The following is a 23,717-nucleotide window of genomic DNA, read 5'->3' as shown; positions in this document are numbered from 1 at the left end:
ATATAATTTTTTATAGCTCGTTAAAATAGCCACGTTTAGAGTATGAGTCAAAACACGCCATTTTTGTGTTTGTCCCTTTAAATGCAAATGAGCTGGTGCTCCCGGCCCCCTTTTCAGAAGAGGGCGGAGCCTCAAGAGCTGGCAAAAACAAAACAAGCCAATCTCACACACTGAAAATGTCAGAAACTCTCAGTAGTGCGGTTCAGCCTTATACAGTCAAGCCTGAAAATATTCATTCCCCTGGCAAATTCTGACTTAAAGTTACTTTTATTCAACCGCCAAGTTTTTTTTGACCGGAAATGACACAGGCTTCTCCCAAAAGATAATAAGACAATGTACAAGAGGCATCGTTGTGGAAAAAAATATTTCTCAGCTTTTATTTACATTTGATCAAAAAGTGGCATGTCCAAAATTATTCATACCCTTTGCAAACTGTCACAGTCAATGGGAAAATCCAAAGTTCTATACCATTCCAAATAGTCTAAGCTGTTCTAAAGCATCCTAATTACCCTGATTCATTGGGAACAGCTGTTTTAATCAACTCAACAGGTGAAAAACAAGCTCTCTGCTGTTGGTTTGTGGACAGTCATGGCTAAGACAAAGAAGCTCACTGAGGACCTGCGGCTGCGCATTGTGGCTGCTCACAAGTCAGGAAAGGGCTATAAGACCATATCTAAATGTTTTGAAGTTCCAGTGGCTACAGTGCAAAGTATTATTAAAAAATACAAGACGTTCCGCACTGTGAAAAATCTCAGAGTACGTGGTCAGAAGCCAAAAGTGACACCTGTGCTGGCCAGGAGGATAGTGAGAGAGGTAAAAAAGAATCCAAGGATCACCACCAAGGCCATCCTGATGAATCTGGGCTCTGCTGGTGGCAACATCTCAAGGCAGACAGTCCAACGGACACTGCACACCGCTGGGTTCCATGGACGCAGACCAAGGAGGACACCACTTCTCCAGATAAGGCACACAAAAGCCCGCTTGGCCTTTGCAAGTGCTCATCTGGACAAAGAAGAAGACTTCTGGTCTTCTGTTTTATGGTCAAATGAAACTAAAATTGAATTGATGTAGCCTTCATTTGGCTTAAAAAAGGAGAAGCCTTTAACCCTAAGAACACCATCCTCACTGTCAAACATGGTGGTGGGAATATAATGTTTTGGGGGTGTTTTTCAGCCAGTGGACCAGGGAACCTAATCACAGTAAACGGCAAAATAAAAAAGGAGCAATACAATAAAATTCACAACAACAACATCAGGCAGTCTGCAGACAAACTTGGCCTTGGGCACCAGTGGACATTTCAGCATGACAACGACCCAAAACACACAGCAAAAGTGAAGAAATGGTTAGCAGACAAAAACATTAATGTTTTGCAGTGGCCCAGCCAGAGTCCTGACTTAAATCCAATTGAGAATCTGTGGAGGGAGCTAAAGATCAGGGTGATGGCAAGGAGACCCTCTGACCTGAAAGAGTTGGAGCTCATCGCTAAAGATGAATGGGCAAAAAGACATGCAAAAAGCTGGTCAGCAATTATAGGAAGCATTTGATTGCTGTAATAGCCAATAAAGGCTTTTCTATTGATTATTGAGAAGGGTATGAATAATTTTGGACATGCCACTTTTTGTTCAAATGTAGATAAAAGATGAGTAATAATTTTTTCCACAGTGATGCCTCTTGTACATTGTCTTATTATCTTCTAGGAGACGTCTGTGTCATTTCTAATAAAAAAAAAAATCTTTGAATGAACGTTGAATAAAAGCAACTTTAAGTCAGAATTTGCCAGGGGTATGAATAATTTCGGGCTTGGCTGTATGTTCGAACTAGAATCAGTTTAAAAGTCAGTCATCTGATTGTACTGTGGATAATAAATGGAGGTTTATGAATTACACAGATGGGGAGCACAGTGCAATACAAATAATGACAGCTGGTCTCTTAGTGCAATTGTGTGCTATCACAAACTTCCCGCTTGTGTTTATAATCTTGACAAATTCAACTGCATATGCAACTTTGGTCCCACTTTACATTAGGTGGCCTTAACTACTATGTAGTTGCATTTAAATTAATAATTTTGTACAGTGTACTTATTGTGCACATACATGTTTTCACATTGTACTTATATTTTTTAAAAACCTATATGTAATTACATTTGTAATTAATTTCTGTAATTACCACTGCTGACCCAAAAAGAGTAACATTTTGAAATATGTTTTCTATTTCAATATATTTTCAAATGTAATTTATTCCTGTGATTTCAAAACTGAAATTTTAGCATTGTTACTTCCGTCACATGATCCTTCAGAAATCATTCTAATATTCTGATTTGCTGCTCAAAAACCATTTATTATTATTATTATGTTAAAAAACAGTTGAGTAGAAATTATTTCAGGTTTTTTGATTAATAGAAAGTTCAGATGAACAGCATTGTAAATGTCTTTATCATCACTTTTGATAGATTTAAAGCATCCTTTCATTGCTAAATAAAAGTATTAGTTTCTATAATTTCCAAAAAATATTTTTTTTGAATAGTATAGTGTATAATGTTACAACAGGTTTTTTTTATTTCAGATGTATTCAACTGTTTTATTGATATTGATGATGATAATAATAATAATATTAATAAATGTTTCTTGAACAGCAAATCAGCATGATCAATGATTTCTGAAGGATAATGTGAAACTGAAGAATGTTAGTATTGATGCTGAAAATTTTGCTTTGATCACAGGAATAAATTACATTTTAAAATATATTAAAATAGAAAGCTGTTATTTTAAATAGTAAAAAAAGATATATATAATATTATATATATATATATATAATATTTTATAATATTTTGAAACATTAAAATATTTAGTTTATTTCAAGTTTTATATGTATTATTTTATATTATAATTATTTATAAATTAATATTTATTTATAAATATCGTTATTTCGTTGTTTATTTTACTCAAATTTTTAATTTTTTAAAACGTACTATTTCTATAATTCTAATTTAATTCTGCTTTAAATATTTGAATCCCATTTGAATTATGTATTTTATTTTAATTAATAAAGTAAATATGACTCCTCCTTTGTTTCTGTTTGACCTGAACCAACAGTGGCCAACAGAAGTTACATCAAGCACCAAACAGGAGGATCTGACCGCCGGCTCTCAATTGATGGGTCTGCTGGCGGTACTTGTGGCCTGCTTCTCCAGCGGATTCGCTGGCGTGTACTTCGAAAAGATCCTCAAAGAGAGCAAGCAGAGTGTCTGGGTCCGTAACATTCAGCTAGGTAAATAAAACAACATGTACCTAGAAGCCACCCAGCAACCTATTTTTAACTTTAAAAAAAACAAAAACACTTTTAGTTTTGGTAGCCATTGTGCCAAGTTTAAGTTTCAGGAAATATGTGTGTTTTTTCCATCGCCCTTCTCAGGTGTATTCGGACTTATTTTTGGACTTGTGGGAGTGTTTGCGTATGACGGAGAAAGAGTGCAGGAGAATGGACTTTTCCAAGGGTACACCGGTCTGACATGGACTGTGGTGGCTCTTCAGGTGCATATTCACTTTTTTATATAATAGCACAAGCACAGACCTGCATGCCACATTGTTTCTAATTCATGTTAAACATACTTCACATACTTCCTATAGGCTTTGGGTGGGTTAGTCATTGCGGCTGTCATCAAATATGCAGATAACATCCTGAAGGGCTTTGCCACATCCATCTCAATCATTCTATCCACCCTCATCTCGTATTTCTTGTTGGAAGATTTTGACCCTACTAGGTAAGACACTTGCTCTAAAACTCATCCACTTGGGTCTTTCTCTGAAAACTGTGCCAGTTGTGTCCCCTAATACTGGTAAAATTCACAAGATACTGAAAATGCACAGTACAAGCATATTTGACTTTAAGAATCATCCCCCCCATAAACTCACACAAACAGTTGTGTCAACAACTAGCAATCTTTTGATTAGTTTACATTTATTCAATAAGCAAATGATTTTATCTAAAGCGATGCAGAGTATGTTTGTGTAGATCCACACACAAGCACAAGTGTTTATTTTTGTACTGTTCTACAACATCTTTGTTTGTTAAGCGTGTCTCCTTACTAAAGAACTAAAGAAAGAAAAAAATGGTCAATTTACATTTGTGTCGTTTTACATGTTCAAATTATGCCAGAACGCATTATCATTTCCTTTGAAGAAGCCATCAAACAGTCCATTTGTACCAGGTGTGTCAAAGACGTGGCATGGGAAACATTTGTGTTTATTCATTATATTGGTCTGATATATTCTATTTTAGCTACAGCAGAGCAGATACGCTTTAATTTATTGCGTTGCTTGTTATATCTTGGAGCGGGAGATCGTTTCTTTTAATTACACAGACGATATTTGCGTTTGTCGCCTGAAACCCGATCTGCGGGTGACACAGCTATTGTATTGTTTTAGCAGTGGGAAAGTGAATTTCTCACTTTACATTACACATTTCAGTACCCTAAAAAGGCGTTTACACAGAACATATATTTAGATTCCACTGCGCTGCTTTTCCATTGTGGACATGCACTAGGTAAACATGTTTGAACATTGTGTTTGTGTCTTGCACATAATACACACTGGTGCATCTCAAAAAATTGGAATATCGTGAAAACATTCATTTTCTTTTGTGATTTATTACAAAAACTGAAACTTTCATATATTCTAGATTCATTACATTCAAAATAAAACAATTCAAAACATTTTTTGTTGAAAGTCAAAAATCCAATATCTCAAAATATTATAATATTTATATTTGAGTTTCATTAAAGGTGCCTACATAGAAGGTATATGGCTTAGGTAAGGGCAAAAATTCTCCAGAAATGGTTTTACAAGTCCATTTTCAACCCTAGGATTTGTCCCTAGAATGAAATTGTCTGTTATTACCTTATATGGGAGGTTCATGAATAATAATGATATGCCCTGCTCTGATTGGTTGTTTCACAGAGCGGCTCATTTAGCTCTCACACAGCAGGAAGGAAACATATTGAGAAAAATATATATTTAATTACAAGGCCGCTTAATATGCAGGGCATTGAAACTGCCCTTTTGAATGCACGATAACTTTTTACTTTCACTTTTGAGATTTGCAATAGCACGTGCTCTGTGTAACATTATACTACAGCAGCAGTACTTAGCACATATTTTACAAGTTTAGATGCTTGTCAGCAGTTATCAGTATCTGTAAATCATTTGCCATTGTCCATGCAGTCATCTCTCCTTATTCTGTTTATGTGGTAAGTGAAATTTTATGTACTGCAATGTAACAGGCTACCACTAGCAAGAAGATAACAGTGTCCTTTTAGTGGCTCATCTTATTTCCGTGCCTTTCTGAGTACAGACACCAGCCCGTCCCTGCACTTAACATCTCGTGCACAACCAGGAACATAATATTTATTTCCGTGATCTGCCATTTTCGCTATTGCCCTTGCTTTGTTTTTTCACAATAGCCTACCCTCAGAACTTCTGATGATTCGGCTATGCAAATGTTGGGGGCGTAGCTATTAATGATCCCAACTATAACGTCATAGTCGGTGCTATGTTGAAATTAGCCACTTTTTCATTTCTATGGCACCTTTAAATGACCATCCCTACCTTATAAATCCTGGGTATTGCCTGTTCTTTGAAACCACACCATTGGGGAAGACTGCTGACTTAGCAATGGTCCAGAAGACAATCATTGACACCCTCCACACAGAGGTTAAGTCACAGAAGATCATTACTGAAAGGGGTTGTTTACAGAGTGCTGTATCAAAGCATATTAAAGGCAAAGTTGACTGGAAGGAAGAATTTTGGTAAAAAAGGTGCACAATCAACAAGGGATGACCGCAAGCTTAAGAATACTGTCAAGCAAAGCCGATTCAAACACTTGGGAGAGCTTCACAAGAAGTAGAATGAAGCCAGAGTCACCATCAAGAGTCACCATGCTCAGACGTCTTCAGGAAAGGGGCTACCAAGCCACTTCTGAAACAGAAACAATGTCAGAAGCACCTTACCTGGAATAAGGAGAAAATGAACTGTACTGTTGCTCAGTGGTTCAAAATCCTCTTTTCAGATAAAAGTACATTTTGCATTTCACATTGAAATCATGATCCCAGAATCTGGAGGAAGACTGGAGAGGCACAGAATCCAAGCTGCTTGAAGTTTAGTGTGAAGTTTCTGAAGTCTGCTGGTGTTGGTCCACTGTGTTTTATCAAGTCCAAAGTCAATGCAGCCATCTACCAGGAGATTTTGGAGCACTTTATGTTTTCATCTGCTGACAAGCTTTCTGGAGATACTGATTTGTTTTTCAAGCAGGACTTTAGAACCTGCCCACAGTGCTAAAAACCACCAAAACCACTTCCAAGTGGTTTGCTGACCATTATATTATACTTGTTTGGCCAGTCGACATGCCTGACCTGAACCCCATTGAGAATCTATGAGTCAATCCAACAATACAGATGAGCTGAAGGCTCAATAGTGCCTCAGCAGTGCCACAGGCTGATCACCTCCATGCCACACTTCACTGCTGCTATAATTTGTGCTAAAATAGCCCAGACCAAGCACTGAGTGCATAAATTAACATAATTAATGAACTTGAACTTTTCTGTTTTGCAAAACCTTTTTTTTTGCTTGATTTTAATAACCTAGACTTCAATAATCTAGTATAATCTAGACTTTAATAATCTAGACTTCAAGCAGTTTGGGGGCAGCCGTGGCCTAATGGTTAGAGAGTCGGACATGTAACCCAGTGAATGTACAGCACTCTCTCCACCCTCAATACCACGACTGAGGTGAATCCCTTGAGCAAGGCACCGAACCCCCAACTGAATTATTATTAATTCGTCACTATCATTAGGATATGTCCCCAAAACCTTCAAAATAGCTGTTATTAAGCCACTCATTAAAAAACCACAACTTGACCCCTATGAATTAATTAACTACAGACCAATTTCGAATCTCCCTTTTCTGTCAAAGATACTAGAAAAGGTAGTATCCTCACAATTATGCTCCTTCTTAGAGAAAAATGGTATCTGCGAGGATTTCCAGTCAGGTTTTAGACCATATCATAGTACTGAGACTGCTCTAATTAGAGTAACAAATGACCTGCTATTGTCAAGCGATCGTGGTTGCATCTCTCTATTAGTGCTACTGGATCTTAGTGCCGCATTTGATACTATTGACCACAACATTCTTTTAAATAGACTTGAAAATTATGTAGGCATTAGTGGTAGTGCACTGGCATGGTTCAAATCGTACTTGTCTGACCGTCATCAGTTTGTGGCAATAAATGAAGAGGTATCATTTAGATCGCAAGTGCAGTATGGAGTACCTCAAGGCTCAGTGCTAGGGCCATTACTTTTTACGCTTTACATGTTACCCTTGGGAGATATCATCAGGAAACATGGTGTTAGCTTTCATTGTTACGCTGATGATACTCAGCTCTATATTTCTTCGCAGCCCGGCAAAACATATCCATTCGAAAAACTAACAGAATGCATAGCTGATATTAAAAACTGGATGGCGAATAACTTCTTACTGTTAAATTCTGAAAAAACAGAGGTATTAATTATTGGACCTAAAACCTCCACAAGTAATGACCTAAAACACGGTCTAATACTAGATGGCTGCTCTGTAAATTCGTCATCATCAGTTAGGAACCTAGGCGTCCTATTCGATAGCAATCTCTCCTTTGAGAGCCACATTTCTAGCATCTGCAAAACCGCATTTTTCCATCTTAAAAATATATCGAAATTACGACCTATGCTATCAATGTCAAATGCTGAAACATTAATTCATGCGTTCATGATCTCAAGGATAGATTATTGTAATGCTTTATTGGGTGGTTGTTCTGCACGCTTAATAAACAAACTCCAGCTGGTCCAAAATGCAGCAGCTAGAGTTCTTACTAGAACCAGAAAGTATGACCATATTAGCCCGGTTCTGTCAGCACTGCATTGGCTCCCTATTAAACATCGTATAGATTTTAAAATCTTGCTAATTACTTATAAAGCCGTCAATGGTTTAGCTCCTCAGTACTTGAACGAGCTCCTATCGTATTATAGTCCTTCACGTCCGCTGCGTTCTCAAAATTCTGGCAATTTGATAATACCTAGAATATCAAAATCAACTGCCGGCGGCAGATCATTTTCTTATCTAGCGCCTAAACTCTGGAACAATCTACCTAACACTGTTCGGGAGGCAGACACACTCTGTCAGTTTAAATCTAGATTAAAGACACATCTCTTTAACCTGGCTTACACATAAAATCATTAACACATTTCTATAATTCAAATCCGTTAAAGGATTGTTAGGCTGCATTAATTAGGTCAACCGGAACCGAAAACACCTCCCATAACACCTGATGCACTCGTTGCATCGTAAAAAGAATGGCATCTACGCTAATATTAGTCTGTTTCATTCTTATTCCGAGGTCACCGTAGCCACCAGACCCAGCCTGTATCTGGATCAGATGGTCACTCCAGTCCCCCGGATCCAATCCGTACCCAGCTTAGATCATGGATCACCACCTAGAGATGACTTCAATAGCCGTGGATGTCAACCAGATGAGCTCCAAGGCGGATCATCAATAAAGACCTCGCCAACCTTGACGGCCATTGGCACTACACCACAGGATCCTGATGAGTTCTCTACAATCAGACATTGGTACAAACTGTTGTTTGGTCTGGCCAGAGGAGAACTGGTCCCCCGACTGAGCCTGGTTTCTCCCAAGGTTTTTTTCTCCATTTCTGTCACCTGTGGAGTTTTGGTTCCTTGCCGCTGTCGCCTCTGGCTTGCTTAGTTGGGGACATTTTCCAGCGATATCGTATACTATTTGAACTGAACTGACGATGATATCACTGAATTCATTGATGAACTGCCTTTAACTGAAAATTGATTGTTACAATAATGCGTTACTTACACACTATTGTGCTGTTTAAATACTGTGCAGTTGCTTTGACACAATCTGTATTGTAAAAGGCGCTATATAAATAAAGGTGACTTGACTTGACTTGCTCCCCGGGCGCCGCAGCAATAGCAATATGGCTGCCCACTGCTCCGGGTGTGTGTGCACTTGGATGGGTTAAATGCAGAGCACAAATTCAGAGTATGGGTCACCATACTTGGCCTCATGTCACCTCCTTTCCTTTCTAATAAATATTCAAATTTTTTGAGATACTGGATTTTTGACTTTCCTGAGCTGTAAGCTCTAATCATCAAAATTAAGACAAAAAACATTTGAAATGTTTTACTTTACATGTAATGAATCTAGAATATATAAAAGTTTAAATTTTTGAAATAAGTTACCCAAAAAATAACTTTTTAATTTTTTGAGATGCACCTGTATATGCACTAGGCGTGGGTGATATGACCATAACCTTATATCATGATATGAGTAATTTTAATTCTGTTCAAACTGTGTTTGAACAAATTCATCTTGATAATGTCAGATAACTTTCATAGACTTCAATAATCTAGAAAGGTATGCAATGGATTTCAGTCAACCAAAAAACTGTCAATACTTGACCAATTACCAAGCAATGCATAATTTTGACCAGTCTGTGGTTAAAGAAAAAACACTTAAGCAAAACATGGTCAGGTCAAAGTGTCTGAATAATTTTTGGTCCCAATTTTTCATCAGTTTTATTGGTAGTCCAGTTTTTGGTTATAATATGTCACAGTTTATTTTATTTTGTTATCCTCACTTACATAAATAAACTATAGTGTCCTTCACCCACTAGTAAAAGTGGTTTGACTGCGTATTATGATATAGTTATTTTTTGCTTTAAATAAGGTCAATTTTTTTTTATATTTCTCTTTTGTTGTTTGATTGACATGAAGGACAGCAGGAATACTGCCCGCATCTGTTGAAAAAGCTGTTTGCTTTCACTTAAGACTTAAGTGTTTATGAGAATACTTGCAAAAATGGGCATTTTGACATTCAAGAGTGTGTATTTAACCGTTAAGGCCTATAAAGCGGCAAAACTAATGCTTTTCTTTCCACTTGTTAAGTCTCATGTCACACGTTATCACTTCCAGGTTCAAATGCTTTCAAATGCCACAAGAAAGCAACAAACGTTGCTAATATACACTCACAATCAAGGTTTGATTGAAACTTTTTCACTCACCAGCCAATTTGGCAACTAAATTTTTAAGTTACCGGCCATTCCTAACTTCTACTAGGCAATTTTTTAAAAATAAATAAATAACAAAAAAAAAAAGCTGGAGGTAAACCAACAGCTTGAGGCTGTCCAAACTGAACGTGACAAAGCGACTGTTGCAAATCATTTGTACTTTGTCAGTATGTCAATAAAATGAGGCGTTTTTACTGTCTGGAATTTGTTGAGCCGTGCCGCACCCCATCCAGTTTAGACAACATCACTTATAATGGATTCTATCGTATTTTGTCCAGTATAGATACGTGTGAGTCTTCAGGCGTTTTTAGACTTTTGCTTCAATGTAATGGAAACCAGCGCACCTGCCGTGCTGTTATTTGTTGTGTAGTGATGGGTATGTTCAAGTAAGCTAGATATGCACAGATGCTTCGCAATTAGGCTGTATTTAATATATCATGATGAGTTCAGTATTTGCACTAAATCTGTTCAGATTTGGCTTACATGAACTTCCCCAAGACATTAATCAGTGAACATAATTTACGAAAAGTAGCACGCCAATTTGGCTAGTGTTTTGACAGTGTTACCCACCACAGTTGATTTTTACCTGCATTTGGCGAGTTGGCAGGTGTTAATTTAAACCCTGCTCATGATGTGATATAACCCTGTTGAAAAAAACAGCATATGCTGGTTAGGTAGGTTTTTGATGCTGGTTTTAGCTGGTCCTTAGCTGGTCATGTTGCTGGTCAAGGACCAGCATAAACCAGCAAAGGACCAGAATAAATGTATGTGAACAAACACATAGTACTCTCAAGTAAAATGAGTAGAGGCTTGGACCCAAAAACAGCTTTCCTTACATCACGACTTAACAAGCAGATACTCCTGCATTCTAGAAGCACCATCTTCATGTCTCTCAGACAGTGCACGCATATAGCAAAATGAGTTCTCTTTTGCTGCTAATTGTTTTGTGTGCTAATTAAAACATAGGTCTTCAACCCTGCTCCTGTGGACCCACTTTCCTGCAGAGTTTTGCTACAACCCCAATCAAACACACCTGGACCAGCTAATCAAGGTTCAGGATCGCTTGAAAAGTCGCAGGCCAGGTTAGAAAGAAACTTTGCAGGACCCAGCAGCAGAGTTGAAGACCTATGTTTTAAAGGCTGAAAATCACGTGTTTTCACTGGTGGACAGTAGGGGTGCAACGGTTCTACATACTCACGGTTCGGTTTGTATCGCGGTTTTAGAGTCACGGTTTCGGTACGGTTCGGTACATGTGCTATGTTTAGTATAGTATAGTAAAAAACTATACTGTCAAATAAAAATAAAGAAGAATAATCTAACTACAAGCAACAGCACAAATAAATACAATTGAGTAAAGATACAAATAAAATAAACATTTTTAGGTAGGTCTAACATTAGCTTTTAGGTACAGAAACTGAAAAAATAATCAAATGTAAAAAAGCATTGCATATTTTACAATATAAATTAAAGCTTAATCTTTATTAACGTCACAAAAGCTACTCAATAAAGAGCAGTGAGTGATTTCCTTGTGTCACGTATCTGGTTTATCCTGTCATCATGAACTCTTGCACCACACTTCATGGACTTCATTCCCCACAAGCCACTGCACTAATCACTGCATTCACCTGCTCTCACTTTACTGATTACCGCTCACAGCTGCACCTCATCACACTGACTGCATTTAAGCTTCTCACACACACAACCACTCTGCGAAGTCTTATTGTTCCTTCTGGTCATTATTTCCGAGCGTTTATTCCCGTGTTTGATTTCCTGTGTTTTTGATTCCTGGACTCCTTCCCGTGTTTTGATTCTCGCTGCCAGCCCCGACCTTTCTGCCTGTTTTGACCACGATTTCTGCCTGCCCCTTTGTGTTTGTTTTGTATCAAATAAATGCTGCAAATGTATCCGCACGTCTCTGACCCTCCTTGTGACACCTTGTTGTTGCTGTTTGAATAATATTAAGAAATTGCGGTCACTTTGAATGCGCTGATCCAGTGCACTGATACTGAACGTTTAGCCGGCTATGTCTGCTAGGAAACTTACCAAGATGGGCATTTTGACAATTTTTGTGTGAATTTGTCCATTCAAACTCAATACTTAAAAGAGAGCTTAATATTTGCGCGCGTTTGGAGGCGCGGGTTTGCGCGCTTCAGATGAGAGCACACACAGATCTTCTCACTGCGCGCGAACTCGCGTCTTATGGCTCTTAAATGTTTAAACTGGCAAAGCTTAAAAAAATAGTTTAAATAAAGATAGCAATGTGTGCTGTTCGGGTCTTACCTAAACATGCATGCTATCAGCACCTGGGAGATGACGGAATCACTGATTGCTCATATTCCAGTATACAGCACTCGCATGGTTTGTCCACGTTGTAATGTATTGGGAAGCCAGAATGCGCATCCATCAACAGAAACATACACTAGCATAACCCTGTTTGTTTTACGTGTTGTTATTTAAAACAAATCATTTTACAGATGCATTGTCAGATTTATGCTGAACCGCGGTCCTAGTGCATATCGAATCGTGTGTGGAGAACCGTACGGTTCAATTTTTTACCGAGAACCGTTGCACCCCTAGTGGACAGTAACCAAGTAGTTGTACATTTTTAAAGTATCTGTACTTTACTGGAGTAGTTTTAGTTTGAGTAACTTTTACTTTTACTTCACTACATTCCAAACCATAAGATCGTATTTTTGACTTCACTACATTTCATAAAACATATCGTTACTCCTTATTATACAGTAAGGTCAATAAGTATTTGATCACCCTGTGATTTTGCAAGTTCTCTTACTTAGAAATCATGGAGGGGTCTACAATTTTCAGCATAGGTGCATTTCCACTGTGAGAGACAGAATCTAAAAATAAAAATCGGGAAATCACATTGTATGATTTTTAACAATTTATTTGTGAATTACTTGCTTATCAGCCCCAGTCCGAGGGACATTGACAGTCATCATTAGCCTCTTCCATTTTCTGACAATTGCTCCAACAGTTGTTCTTTTTTCACCAAGCTGCTTGGCAATTCCCTTTCCAGCTTTGTGAAGGTCTACAATTTTGTCTCTTGTGTCTTTTGACAGCTCTTTGGTTTTGCCCATGTTGCTACTTAGACTTTGGCTGATTGTGGGGTGCACAGGTGTCTTTATGACAGCTAACGACCTCAAACAGGTGCTACTAATTTAGAATCATGAGCAGAGTGTAGCTGGACTATTGAAAAGCAAAATAACAGGTCTTTGAGGGTCAGAAATCTGGCTGATAAGCAAGTGATCAAATACTTATTTGACACAGTAATTCACAATTAAATTGTTAAAAAAATCATACAATGTGATTTCTGGATTTTTATTTTTAGATTCTGTCTCTCACAGTGGAAATGCACCTATGCTGAAAATTGTAGACCCCTCCATGATTTCTAAGTAAGAGAACTTGCAAAATCACAGGGTGATCAAATACTCATTGACCTCACTGTATATCACGTGCTCCGAGACGCAGTAACGGTGTCTGATTCATGAACAAACTGATTCTTTTCAACGAACCTGTTAAATCGATTCGTAAATCGCACCAAACAATTAATTTACAAATTGGACTGATCCGATTGCAGCTGTTCTCGAGTCAACAACTCACTGATTCAAATGAGCCGTTTAGAGCGAGTCTCCAGTGAACTGAATTCACAAGTAAGAACCGGGAGATCTTGTGAGTGCTGATGTTGCGAAAAGTAAGTTACTATTTTAGTATTAATTATTGTAACGGTCAGTTTTTTGCAAACTAAATCTGCTCTAAAGGGTGATATTTTTAAGTCCACACTGAAATGCTTAAATTCAGACAGATTAACGTCAGTGTCTCTATGATTTAGGTCAAAAAACGAAACATTAAAATAACACAGATTAAGTAACTCCAAAAGCACGTTCATATTCCTCGCTGCTGTAACATTCGTAGTTTTATTAAAATGTCCTATGTGACGTCTGTTTTTATATTGTTAATCAACGGTATACATTTTTATATTTTTTGGAAAAACTAGCCGAGTAGACAGATATGAATGTTTATTCACTACCATACTGAAAATAAGTAAATATTGTTAGCTAACAAGTTGAGGTAATTTTTAGATATAAAGTCCAAATATTTTTATTCAACCACCTAGACAGATTACATCTGAGGGAAAAAGAAAGGATGTTCAGAACATGGTAACTACAGTAATAATGAAAGTGGGAAGTGATGCACTCTGGGGACATTTGGCTTGAGAAGTGAAAACATATTAAAATGTAATTATATTTTCCTTAAAATGTTCTTCAGTCCTTATTCTCCTATTCTTCATCCTTATATCATATATAACTGTGGCTTTCTGCAAAACCACAAGCTTTAAAACATTTTTCTTATTGGTGAAAATTAGATTGTCAAATCTGTTTTCTCTCAGGTACATCGCAATGAGCATTACTACATCACTCTCGTCAATGCAGTCCATATCAACAACAAAAGTATATCTTGACTCCATTATTTTGGGAACATCCCAGGTATTTTGAGCAGTAGGATTATAAAAAATATATGCTAATATTAAATTAAATGAAGTAGCCTATATAAAATTGCAAAATAAATCTATCAGTACTTTTTTTACTTAAGTACATAAAAAATAGAGTACTTTTGTACTTTCACTTGAGTAAAATTGAAAAAGGAGTACTTTTACTTTTACTGGAGTAATATTTTATTATATGTATCTGTACTTTTAATCAAGTGCTTGATTTGTGTACTTCGTCCACCACTTGTTTTTAAACAGCAATACTTAAAAACACATGCAAAGATATGTTTTTGTGACCAAACATCACATGAACATGTAACTGCGATAGAGATGATAGTCCAAAATCTCTATTGGTTGACAAATTTCTAGCGGTTAATCGTGTCTACCAGTATATCGCCCACCCCTAATATGCACATATAAATCATTGTATAAATCAAGCACTCAGGTTAAAAAGTTTAACTTTAACAAACACCTATTTAGACCTCGTCTTCGACTCCAGGATTTGGCTTTTCTACGGCTTTGTATTAATGTTTTTGTATTAAAGCCTTGCGCGGGACTGTTTTATTATTTCCACTCCCACAAACATTCTAATATTGAATATAATTTTCGCGGAGTTGCTATAAATATGCAGAGTATTTAAAGCAACACTAAGTAACTTTTCCCTCAATGCTCCCTCTACAGGTTAGAAGCGGAATTGTCCATTACCGCTGTCGTAAATAATTTAGCCTACCGTCGTGTCACATGCACGTTATTTGTTTGAAAGGCTATCCAGGACCGGCTTTGGAAATAACGATGTCCAGTGACAAGGTAGAGTATGTTGTATGACTTTATAAAAGTATGAAAACCTTTTGTGAAGCCTGCCGTGAAGCAAGTCGCATTTGTAGTATCATTTGAACTACAAAACCGCGACCCGACGACCCAAACTTACATAGTGCTGTTATGGCTGATAGAGGGTCGCAAAGCGAATATGAAAGTGCCGTTTCACCCTGTTATGAGTTGATGAACCACTGACATGAGTTCGGAAACATTATTTTAAGGTAAAAAAAATTAATTAGTGGGGCTTTAAATCACTTTGGATACAGCGTGTGTTGGATGTAGGGTTGTCAAATCCACATTTTTTTTCACGGAATCGGGCTGGACTTGTCTACTCTTGTAATTTTTGTCTACTCCTGCTTTGGCGTTGAAACAATGAAGGACTGTTTACAGCTCACTCAGGGCGTACATGTAGTCAATACAAAACAATAGTTGAATTTATAAAAATGGCCCCATTCAAAAGTTTACCTACACTTGATTACTGTGTTGTTACCTAAATCTTCCGCAGCTGTTTTTTTGTTTAGTGATAGTTGTTCATGAGTTCCTTGTTTGTCCTGAACAGTTAAACTAGCTGCTGTTCTTCAGAAAAATCCTTCAGGCCCCATTGTTTGGTTTTTCAGCATTTTTATGTGTTTGAATCCTTTCCAACAATGACTGTATGATTTTGAGATCCATCTTGTCACACTGAGGACAACTGAGGGACTCATATGCAACTATTACAGAAGATTTAAATGCTCACTGATGCTTCAGAAGGAAATACAATGCATTAAGAGCTTTTGAATTTGAAGACCCTGCTGAAAAAAACAGCTAAAACCAGCCTAGGCTGGTTGGCTGGTATTAGCTGGTTTAAGCTGGAAGTGGCTGGTTTTAGCTGGTCTCCCAGGCTGGTCAGGCTGGTTTTAGCTGGTGGTTTTCCAGCCTGACCAGCTAAGACCAGCCTGACCAGCCTGGCCAGGCTGGAAAAGTGGCCAAAACCCCTCTAAAACCAGACTGGTTGACCAGCTAAAACCAGCTAAAACCAGACTGGTTGACCAGCTAAAACCAGCTAAAACCAGACTGGTTGACCAGCTAAAACCAGCCAACCAGCCTAGGCTGGTTTTAGCTGGTTTTTTCACCAGGGGATCAGGGTAAATATAACTTATTTTGTCTTCTGGGAAGCAAGTAAATATCTTCTGTAGCTTCTGAAGGGGAGTACTAAATAATAAAAAAAATGCCATTTAGGCAAAACAAGTAAATTGTACAGATCTTTATACTGTTCAAAAGTTTTCACACTCTGGCTCTTAATGCATTGTGTTTCCTTCAGTGAGCATCAATGAACATGTGAACCTTCTGTAATAGTTGCATGTGAGTCTCAAAATCATACAGTCATTGCCGGAAAGGGTTCAAATACACAAAAATGCTGAAAAACCAAAGAATTTGTGGGACCAGAAGGATTTTTTTCTGAATAACTGACAAACAAGCAAACAAACTCATGAACAGCTATCACTAAACAAAAACAAAAAAAACACACAGCTATGGATCATTCAGGTAACAAGTATTAAGAATCAAGTGTATGTGAACTTTTATAATTCAACTATTATTTTCTCTTGTGGACTATATGTAAACATCTTTTTAACAGATTCTGCAAGGTGTATGTAAACTTTTTGACTTGAACTATATGTAAATTCATGATTATGTATTTATTCATTTTATTCATTTATGTATTTTTTAGTATTCAGTAATCTATTCAAACTTATAGGTTATACATTTGAAACATACTGTGACAGGGTTGAAATAATCTTAAAGTGATAGTTTACCTAAAAATGATACTTCTTGTCATGTGGTCCCAAACCTGTAAGACCTTCGTTCATCTTCAAAAAAGAATTAAGAAATATTTTTTTTTAATCCGAGAGCTTTCTGACTCTGCCTAGACAGTAACACAACTACAACATTCAAAGACATTGTTAAAATAGTCCATGTGACATCAGTGGTTCAACCGTAATGCTATGAAGTTACAAGAATACTAAATCTAAAACATCTTCTCAAGGTCGGAAAGCTCTTAGATTTCATAAAAAAAAATCTTAATTTGTGTTCCAAAGATGAACGAAGGCCTTACAGGTTTGGTACAACATAAAGGTCAGTAATTATTAACAGAATTTTCATTTTTGTGTGAACTATCTCTTTAATATCATTGGGAACGTCTCCCCCCTGCGGTGATCACCCAATGTCTGTGACAGCAATGTCCCCAGTAATTTCAGCCTGAGATGCGAAAATATGATTTCTTGGCAGTTCAGTGGTAACCTTTTCAAATGAAATTATTTAATAAACTCCTGATATTTGCCGGCATAAATGGCAACGTTTCTCGGGAGTGACCCACTTTTTGCACAGTGCAGAGCTTAAGGGAAACTAATCTTTTCTTTTTTCTTTTGCAGTGTTTTTTTCCTGGGTGCGATGCTGGTTATCGCTGCTACGTTTCTCTACGGGTATGCAAGCACACCTGTGGCTAACACAAGCAAAGTATAGAAGCCTGGACATGGGATGATAAACAACCCAAAACAATCATCATGAGACTCTACTTCAGGTGAAGTTCAGGACAACAGAATCAACGATGCTATTAGAAATAGCACAAAAACACCCAACCATCCAAAACATGAACTGTCTGCTGTATCATTTCATGCTATCAATACACTAACAATGCAGTGAACACACAACCAAAAGTAGAGCTATGAAACCCAAACTACTTCTGACTTATTAGGATTTTTTGTTATACTCAGCTGAGGACATCTAAGGACTTCGCTTGAAAAGTGTTTACATACAATGGGAATCTCGGTGACAGAGCTTCTCAAATGTTACAGTTTTCATATTTATTTTCTGTGCCGTACAATGGCATATTGAGAAAGAGATTGTTTTACGTGAATGTATCCTTTGAGAAATATCATTGCCTCAAAGACAATAAAAAGTGTTTCTAAAATGTCTTCCTGTCAAGTTATGGTAATAAAACCAAGTTGAACCTCATTGCATGGCATTGTGGGAATGCTTATAAGAGATCAGACTCTTGCGAGATGCTCAGTGCACTTTTATTAGTCCTTGAATGAACAGAGTGAACTGTCAGACCTTGTTGCTCCTAGCTGGGGGTTTCAGTGGAAATATATATGTTGCATCACAGTTTGTTTTATGCAAAAAACGACTTGCATGCAAGAAGGGAGATGAAAAATCAGTCCCCCCCAACTGGGTCTTTCTCGCCCGTAATGCAATGCTATGAAACTTTTCCACAGTAAACTCAGTCTCTTCCATTGCATAGACACATTTTGCAGTGGGAAAGCATGTGGATATGAAAGAAAAGGGGGTTTTAACAATTGAAGTAATTTTTCTCATTCCTGCATGTACTGTTCTGTAAAATGTCGAAACCTTAAAGTAAAACCGCTTATTTGCTGCTGGTGTTCATGCATTTTCAGATACTGAGTTCATACGTTCAATGTATCTTTATTTAGATGATCATCTTGAGGAGGAATATGGCTTTGACAGAGATACAGAAGATGTAACTGAGAAATGATAGCGGGAGATGAGGTGAGGTATTTATCAGATTACAGAGAAGAAGGAACCCCATTTGATCTATTCTACCCTCGTCTAGATCAGTGCTCCAAGCTTTAGACGTACTGCATGCATCTCGACTTCCAATGAAAACTTTCCTTTGAAAGTGATTTTAGGAAAAGCATCAAGCATGAATAAATGCTCTGTTAGATTTAAGAGTTAGTCGTTATTATTTTCTGTTATATGTCCAGACAGGATATCACACCTCGTCATTTCCAAATCCAGTGCATAATAAAACAATACAATTCACTAAATTAAAAGCATGCAAAGAATGAGTAAAACTATCAAGTCATTTATAAGTAGTACATTTAGTAGTAAATTTAGCAGTTTTTATGAAAGCATTAGCCACACACTTTGTATTCATGTTGGTGGTTTGTTGGTCCCTCAACAGAACTGTTCACTCCAGAAAAAGATGACAAAACCATGGTCTAAAAGTTTTTTTTTTGTTTTTTTTTTTTACATTTGATTTCCTAGAGCTCACTTTGTAAAAACTGACTATCATCTGCTAGCTTTATATAAATATTTATTTAAATATTAATTTGCATTGCATGCCAAGACTGCAATTTATTTTATATTATATTATTGTATTTACAGTTAAAGTCAAAAGTTTACATACACTTTACCGAAATAAGAGGATCATACAAAATGCATGTTATTTTTTATTTATTACTGACCTGTCCAAAAGTTTACATACATTTGGTTTTTAATATTGTGTTGTTACCTGAATGATCCCTTGTTTGTCCTGAACAGTTAAACTGCCCGTTGTTCTTCAGAAAAATCCTTCAGGTCCCACAATTTCTTTGTTTTTTTAGCATTCTTGTTTATTTGAACCCTTTCAACAATGACTGTATGATTTTGAGATCCATATTTTCACACTGAGGACAACTGAGGGACTCATATGCAACTATTACAGAAGGTTCAAACACTCACTGATGCTTCAGAAGGAAACACGATGCATTAAGAGCAGGGGGTGAAAACTTTTGAACGGAATGAAGATGTGTACATTTTTCTTATTGTGCCTAAATATACATTTTTTTCATTTCAAAAAGTTGAATGTGAGTCCCTCAGTTGTCCTCAGTGGATCTCAAAATCATACAGTCATTGTTGGAAAGGGTTCAAATACACAGAAATGCTGGAAAACCAAAGAATTTGTGGGACCTGAAGGATTTTTCAGGACAAACAAGGAACTCATGAACACCTATAAGTAAACACACACAAAAACAGCTGTGGATCAAGTAACAACACGGTATTGAGAATCAAGTGTGTGTAAACTTTTGAACAAGGTCATTTTTATTAATTAAACTATTATTTTCTCTTGTTGACTATATGTTAACATCTTATATGTGAAATATGTAAATAAAAAATAACATACAATTCGTATGATCCGTCTTATTTTGGCAAAATAATGAACATTTTGTAGATTCTGCAAGGTGTATGTTAACTTTTGACTTCAACTGTACTTCTATTATTGTGCCATTTTTTTTTTTTTTGTATTTAAACAGCCCTGTCATTTTCTGTGACAAAAAAAAACAACATTATTTTGAAAGTCCAAAAACTATCGCAATAAGGGATTTAATTTTACATAGACAAAAAATTTGGCCAGTTTTCATAAAAAGTCAGTCATCCTAATCAAAAGCAACCTATTTTACAGTTTTGTTTGTAATATTGGCTAAATGCTGCATTAAGCACCACTGACCTTAAAGGAGTAGTTCACTTTCATAACAACAATGTACAGATAATGTACTCACCCCCTTGTCATCCAAGATGTTCATGTCTTTCTTTCCTCAGTCGTAAAGAAAATGTTTTTTTGAGGAAAACATTTCAGGATTTCTCTCTTTATAATGGATATGTATGGCGCCCCGAAGTTTGTACTTCCGAAATGCAGTTTAAATGCAGCTTCAAAAGGCTCTAAACCAGGGGTTTTCAAACCTGTCCTGGAGCCTCCCCTGCCCTGCACATTTTGTATGTCTCCCTTATTAGGCACACCCAATTCAGGTCTTGCAGTCTCTACTAATGAGCTGATGATTTGAATCAGGTGTATTAGATGAGAGAGACAAGCAAAATGTGCAGGGCAGGGGAGGCTCCAGGACAGGTTTGAAAACCCCTGCTCTAAACGATCCCAGCCGAAGAGGAAGTGTCTTATCTAGCAAAACGATCGGTTGTTTTCTAAACAAATTTACAATCTATATACTTTTTAACCTCAAATGCTCGTCTTGTCTCATCTCTGTGCAGCAAATGTGTAGTCAGTAGAATCCGGGTCAATGCAGTTAGGGGATGTCTAAAAACTCCCATCTCCTTTATGTCTTCAACGTCAGAATCGTCCTACAATGCTGTTTTTACCTTTTTTTGTTAAGGGCGCTTGAGTTTCTTTGTATGTTCACTTTGTAAACACTATGTTGGTACTTTTGCAGTGATACAATGCAATTTTGAAGTTAGGGAAGAAAACAAGATGGGGTTTTTCGACATCCCCTAACTGTATTTAGAGCCTTTTGAAGCTGCATTTAAAGTACATTTAAACTGCTTTTTGGAAGTTCAAACTTCAAGGCGCCATACATATCCATTATATGGAGAGAAATCCTGAAATGTTTTCCTCAAAATAAACATAATTTCTTTACGACTGAGGAAAGAAAGACATGAACATCTTGGATGACAAGGGGGGGAGTATATTATCTGTGCATTGTTGTTATGAAAGTGAACTAATCCTTTAAGAGGGATAGTTAGCCAAAAATGAAAAATCTGTCATGTACTCACACTCATGTTTTTCCAAACCTGTATGACTTTATGTATTTTGTTCTGTCGAACACAAAAGAAGATATTTTTGTTGTGTTAAACCCTAGTAACATTCACTGCATGGACAGAACGGTTCGAAATATCTTGTGTCCCACACACAAAAAAAAAAAAGTCATGCAGATTTGAATTAAACAAGCACAGAATTTTCATTTTCAGGTTTGCTTTTTATCCCTTGAAAGGTAAACCTGACATTTGTAATGGAAACTCAATTTCATCTGTGTCATAATTACCCAAGGAGTCTCAGTGGGAGAGGACGGAGCGAGACAGCTTGAGAATAGAGAGAGGGAGACAGGGACGTGGAATGGCACAGATGGAGTGTGTATGGCATGTGACTAATCTGGTGAATGCCTATGGTGCAGCACCCACTGCGTAAACTCAAACGGACTCGTGTGCGAGCATAAACAAACTCCTATCGACTCGCCGGTGCCAGGACGTGATTGGATGAACGACCCCACTGCATCCTCCACATTTCTGAATACGCTCCACCTCAACGGGCGGACGTCTTCATGCCGTCTTTTTCATCTTACGCCATGTAAAAGATATTTGCTAGCATTCGAAGTCACAAGTCTGATAGAAGATTTAAAGAGTTTTGCTGGTTGTCCTACAAAGCAAAAGTGTAACTTTCCTGCTGGACCTGTGGTGACCTCTCTTGGTTCTTTTGACGCCTTCGCTTTGTGTTGTATGGGACCAAACATTCAATCTTTGTCATGCATCATATAGCATCTGTCCTGAAAGTTTAGGGTCTTGTTGCCAAAAAAAAAAAAATGTAAGGCTCTTAGTAATAATTGTAAAGATATTACCACTAAGGGTTTTCTAAAAGGAATAGTTTACTAAAAAATGAAAATTCTGTCATCATTTACTCATCTCATGAGTCATGACGAAAATGTACCTGTGGGAACTTTTTTGCAAGACCGAAAATACATAGCGCCATATACGTTTTGTGACATATTCAATGTGAAATGTCCACTGACTGGTGCTAAAAGAGTGTCCGTTTTCCCCCTTAAACAGATGAACATACATATGGTTTGTTTTATGTGTTGGTTTTGTACATCACCAAAGTTTTGACTTAAAATGTCCTTTAAGTGGCGCTATAACTCTAATGCTTTGTGAGGTTGTAAAATAACGTACCATCTGCACTACACCTAAACCTACCCGATAGTATGAACAAAAGCGAATGTGATGTGAAAATGCAATCGCAAGCATGCCATTTTATCTTGCTTTTTGAGTTTTCAACTTATTCATCATGAGTCCGAGGATTCGTACCCAAGGATTTCACATCCTAAGTTCGATTCCGTGCCGGCTGAGCTAGCGAGCGAGCTTGTTATGTTCAGAAAGTGAAACATATGGAGTTGTATTCAACTGTTTACGAAAAAGATTACAAGTGCTCACTGTATCACCGCCTCTAATGTTCATTACTGTTGGAAACTGTAGTGATATCTGCTTATTGGTATGTATTTCGTGTCTTGCAAAAAAGTTCCCACAGGTACAATTTTGTCATGAGTTCAAGTAGACTTATCCTCATGTCATTCCAAATTTGTTTGACTTGTTTGATCTTCTGTGGAACTCAAATGAAGATATTTTGAAGAATATATTCAGCTGTTTTTGCCCATATTATGAAAGAGTGAGGTTTGACTTTTGTTGACATTTGCCATATTTTATGTAGTCTATGTATGCATATATGTTTAGATTTGCATAAATATATTTAGTATGCATAAATATTTAGATTTGGGAGTGAATCAAGTCTTAAATTTTCATTTAAAGTGATCATTCAAGTCCAGAGGAGTGTCTTGGTGTCTGAGTTTCACTGATTAAAGAAAAAGTTCACTTCCAGAATAAAGATTTCCTAATTGACTCATCCCCATGTCATCCAAGATGTTCATGTCTTTTTCTTTCTTCAGTTGCAAAGAAATTAAGGTT

The 23,717-nt window shown here is 37.1% G+C and overlaps 1 protein-coding gene across 2 annotated transcripts in view; it reads left to right on the top strand.

Moving 5' to 3' along the window:
- Positions 1-18,423, top strand: part of LOC141343941 (UDP-N-acetylglucosamine transporter-like) — a 57,264-nt gene extending 38,841 nt beyond the window's left edge. For both annotated transcript variants that reach the window (XM_073848629.1, XM_073848628.1), the window contains exons 5-8: positions 3,093-3,267; positions 3,412-3,530; positions 3,627-3,760; positions 17,852-18,423. In XM_073848629.1, coding sequence (XP_073704730.1) covers positions 3,093-3,267; positions 3,412-3,530; positions 3,627-3,760; positions 17,852-17,942 — 519 coding nt within the window. In that variant the 3' untranslated portion in view covers positions 17,943-18,423. The remainder of the gene's footprint in view (positions 1-3,092; positions 3,268-3,411; positions 3,531-3,626; positions 3,761-17,851) is intronic.
- Positions 18,424-23,717: the final 5,294 nt, after the last annotated feature.

The sequence above is a fragment of the Garra rufa genome, chromosome 10, assembly GCF_049309525.1.
Source record: "Garra rufa chromosome 10, GarRuf1.0, whole genome shotgun sequence".
In the NCBI taxonomy this organism is placed as follows: Eukaryota; Metazoa; Chordata; class Actinopteri; order Cypriniformes; family Cyprinidae; genus Garra; species Garra rufa.
Note: the sequence above shows the minus strand (reverse complement) of the source record. Positions and strands in the feature narration are given on the sequence as shown.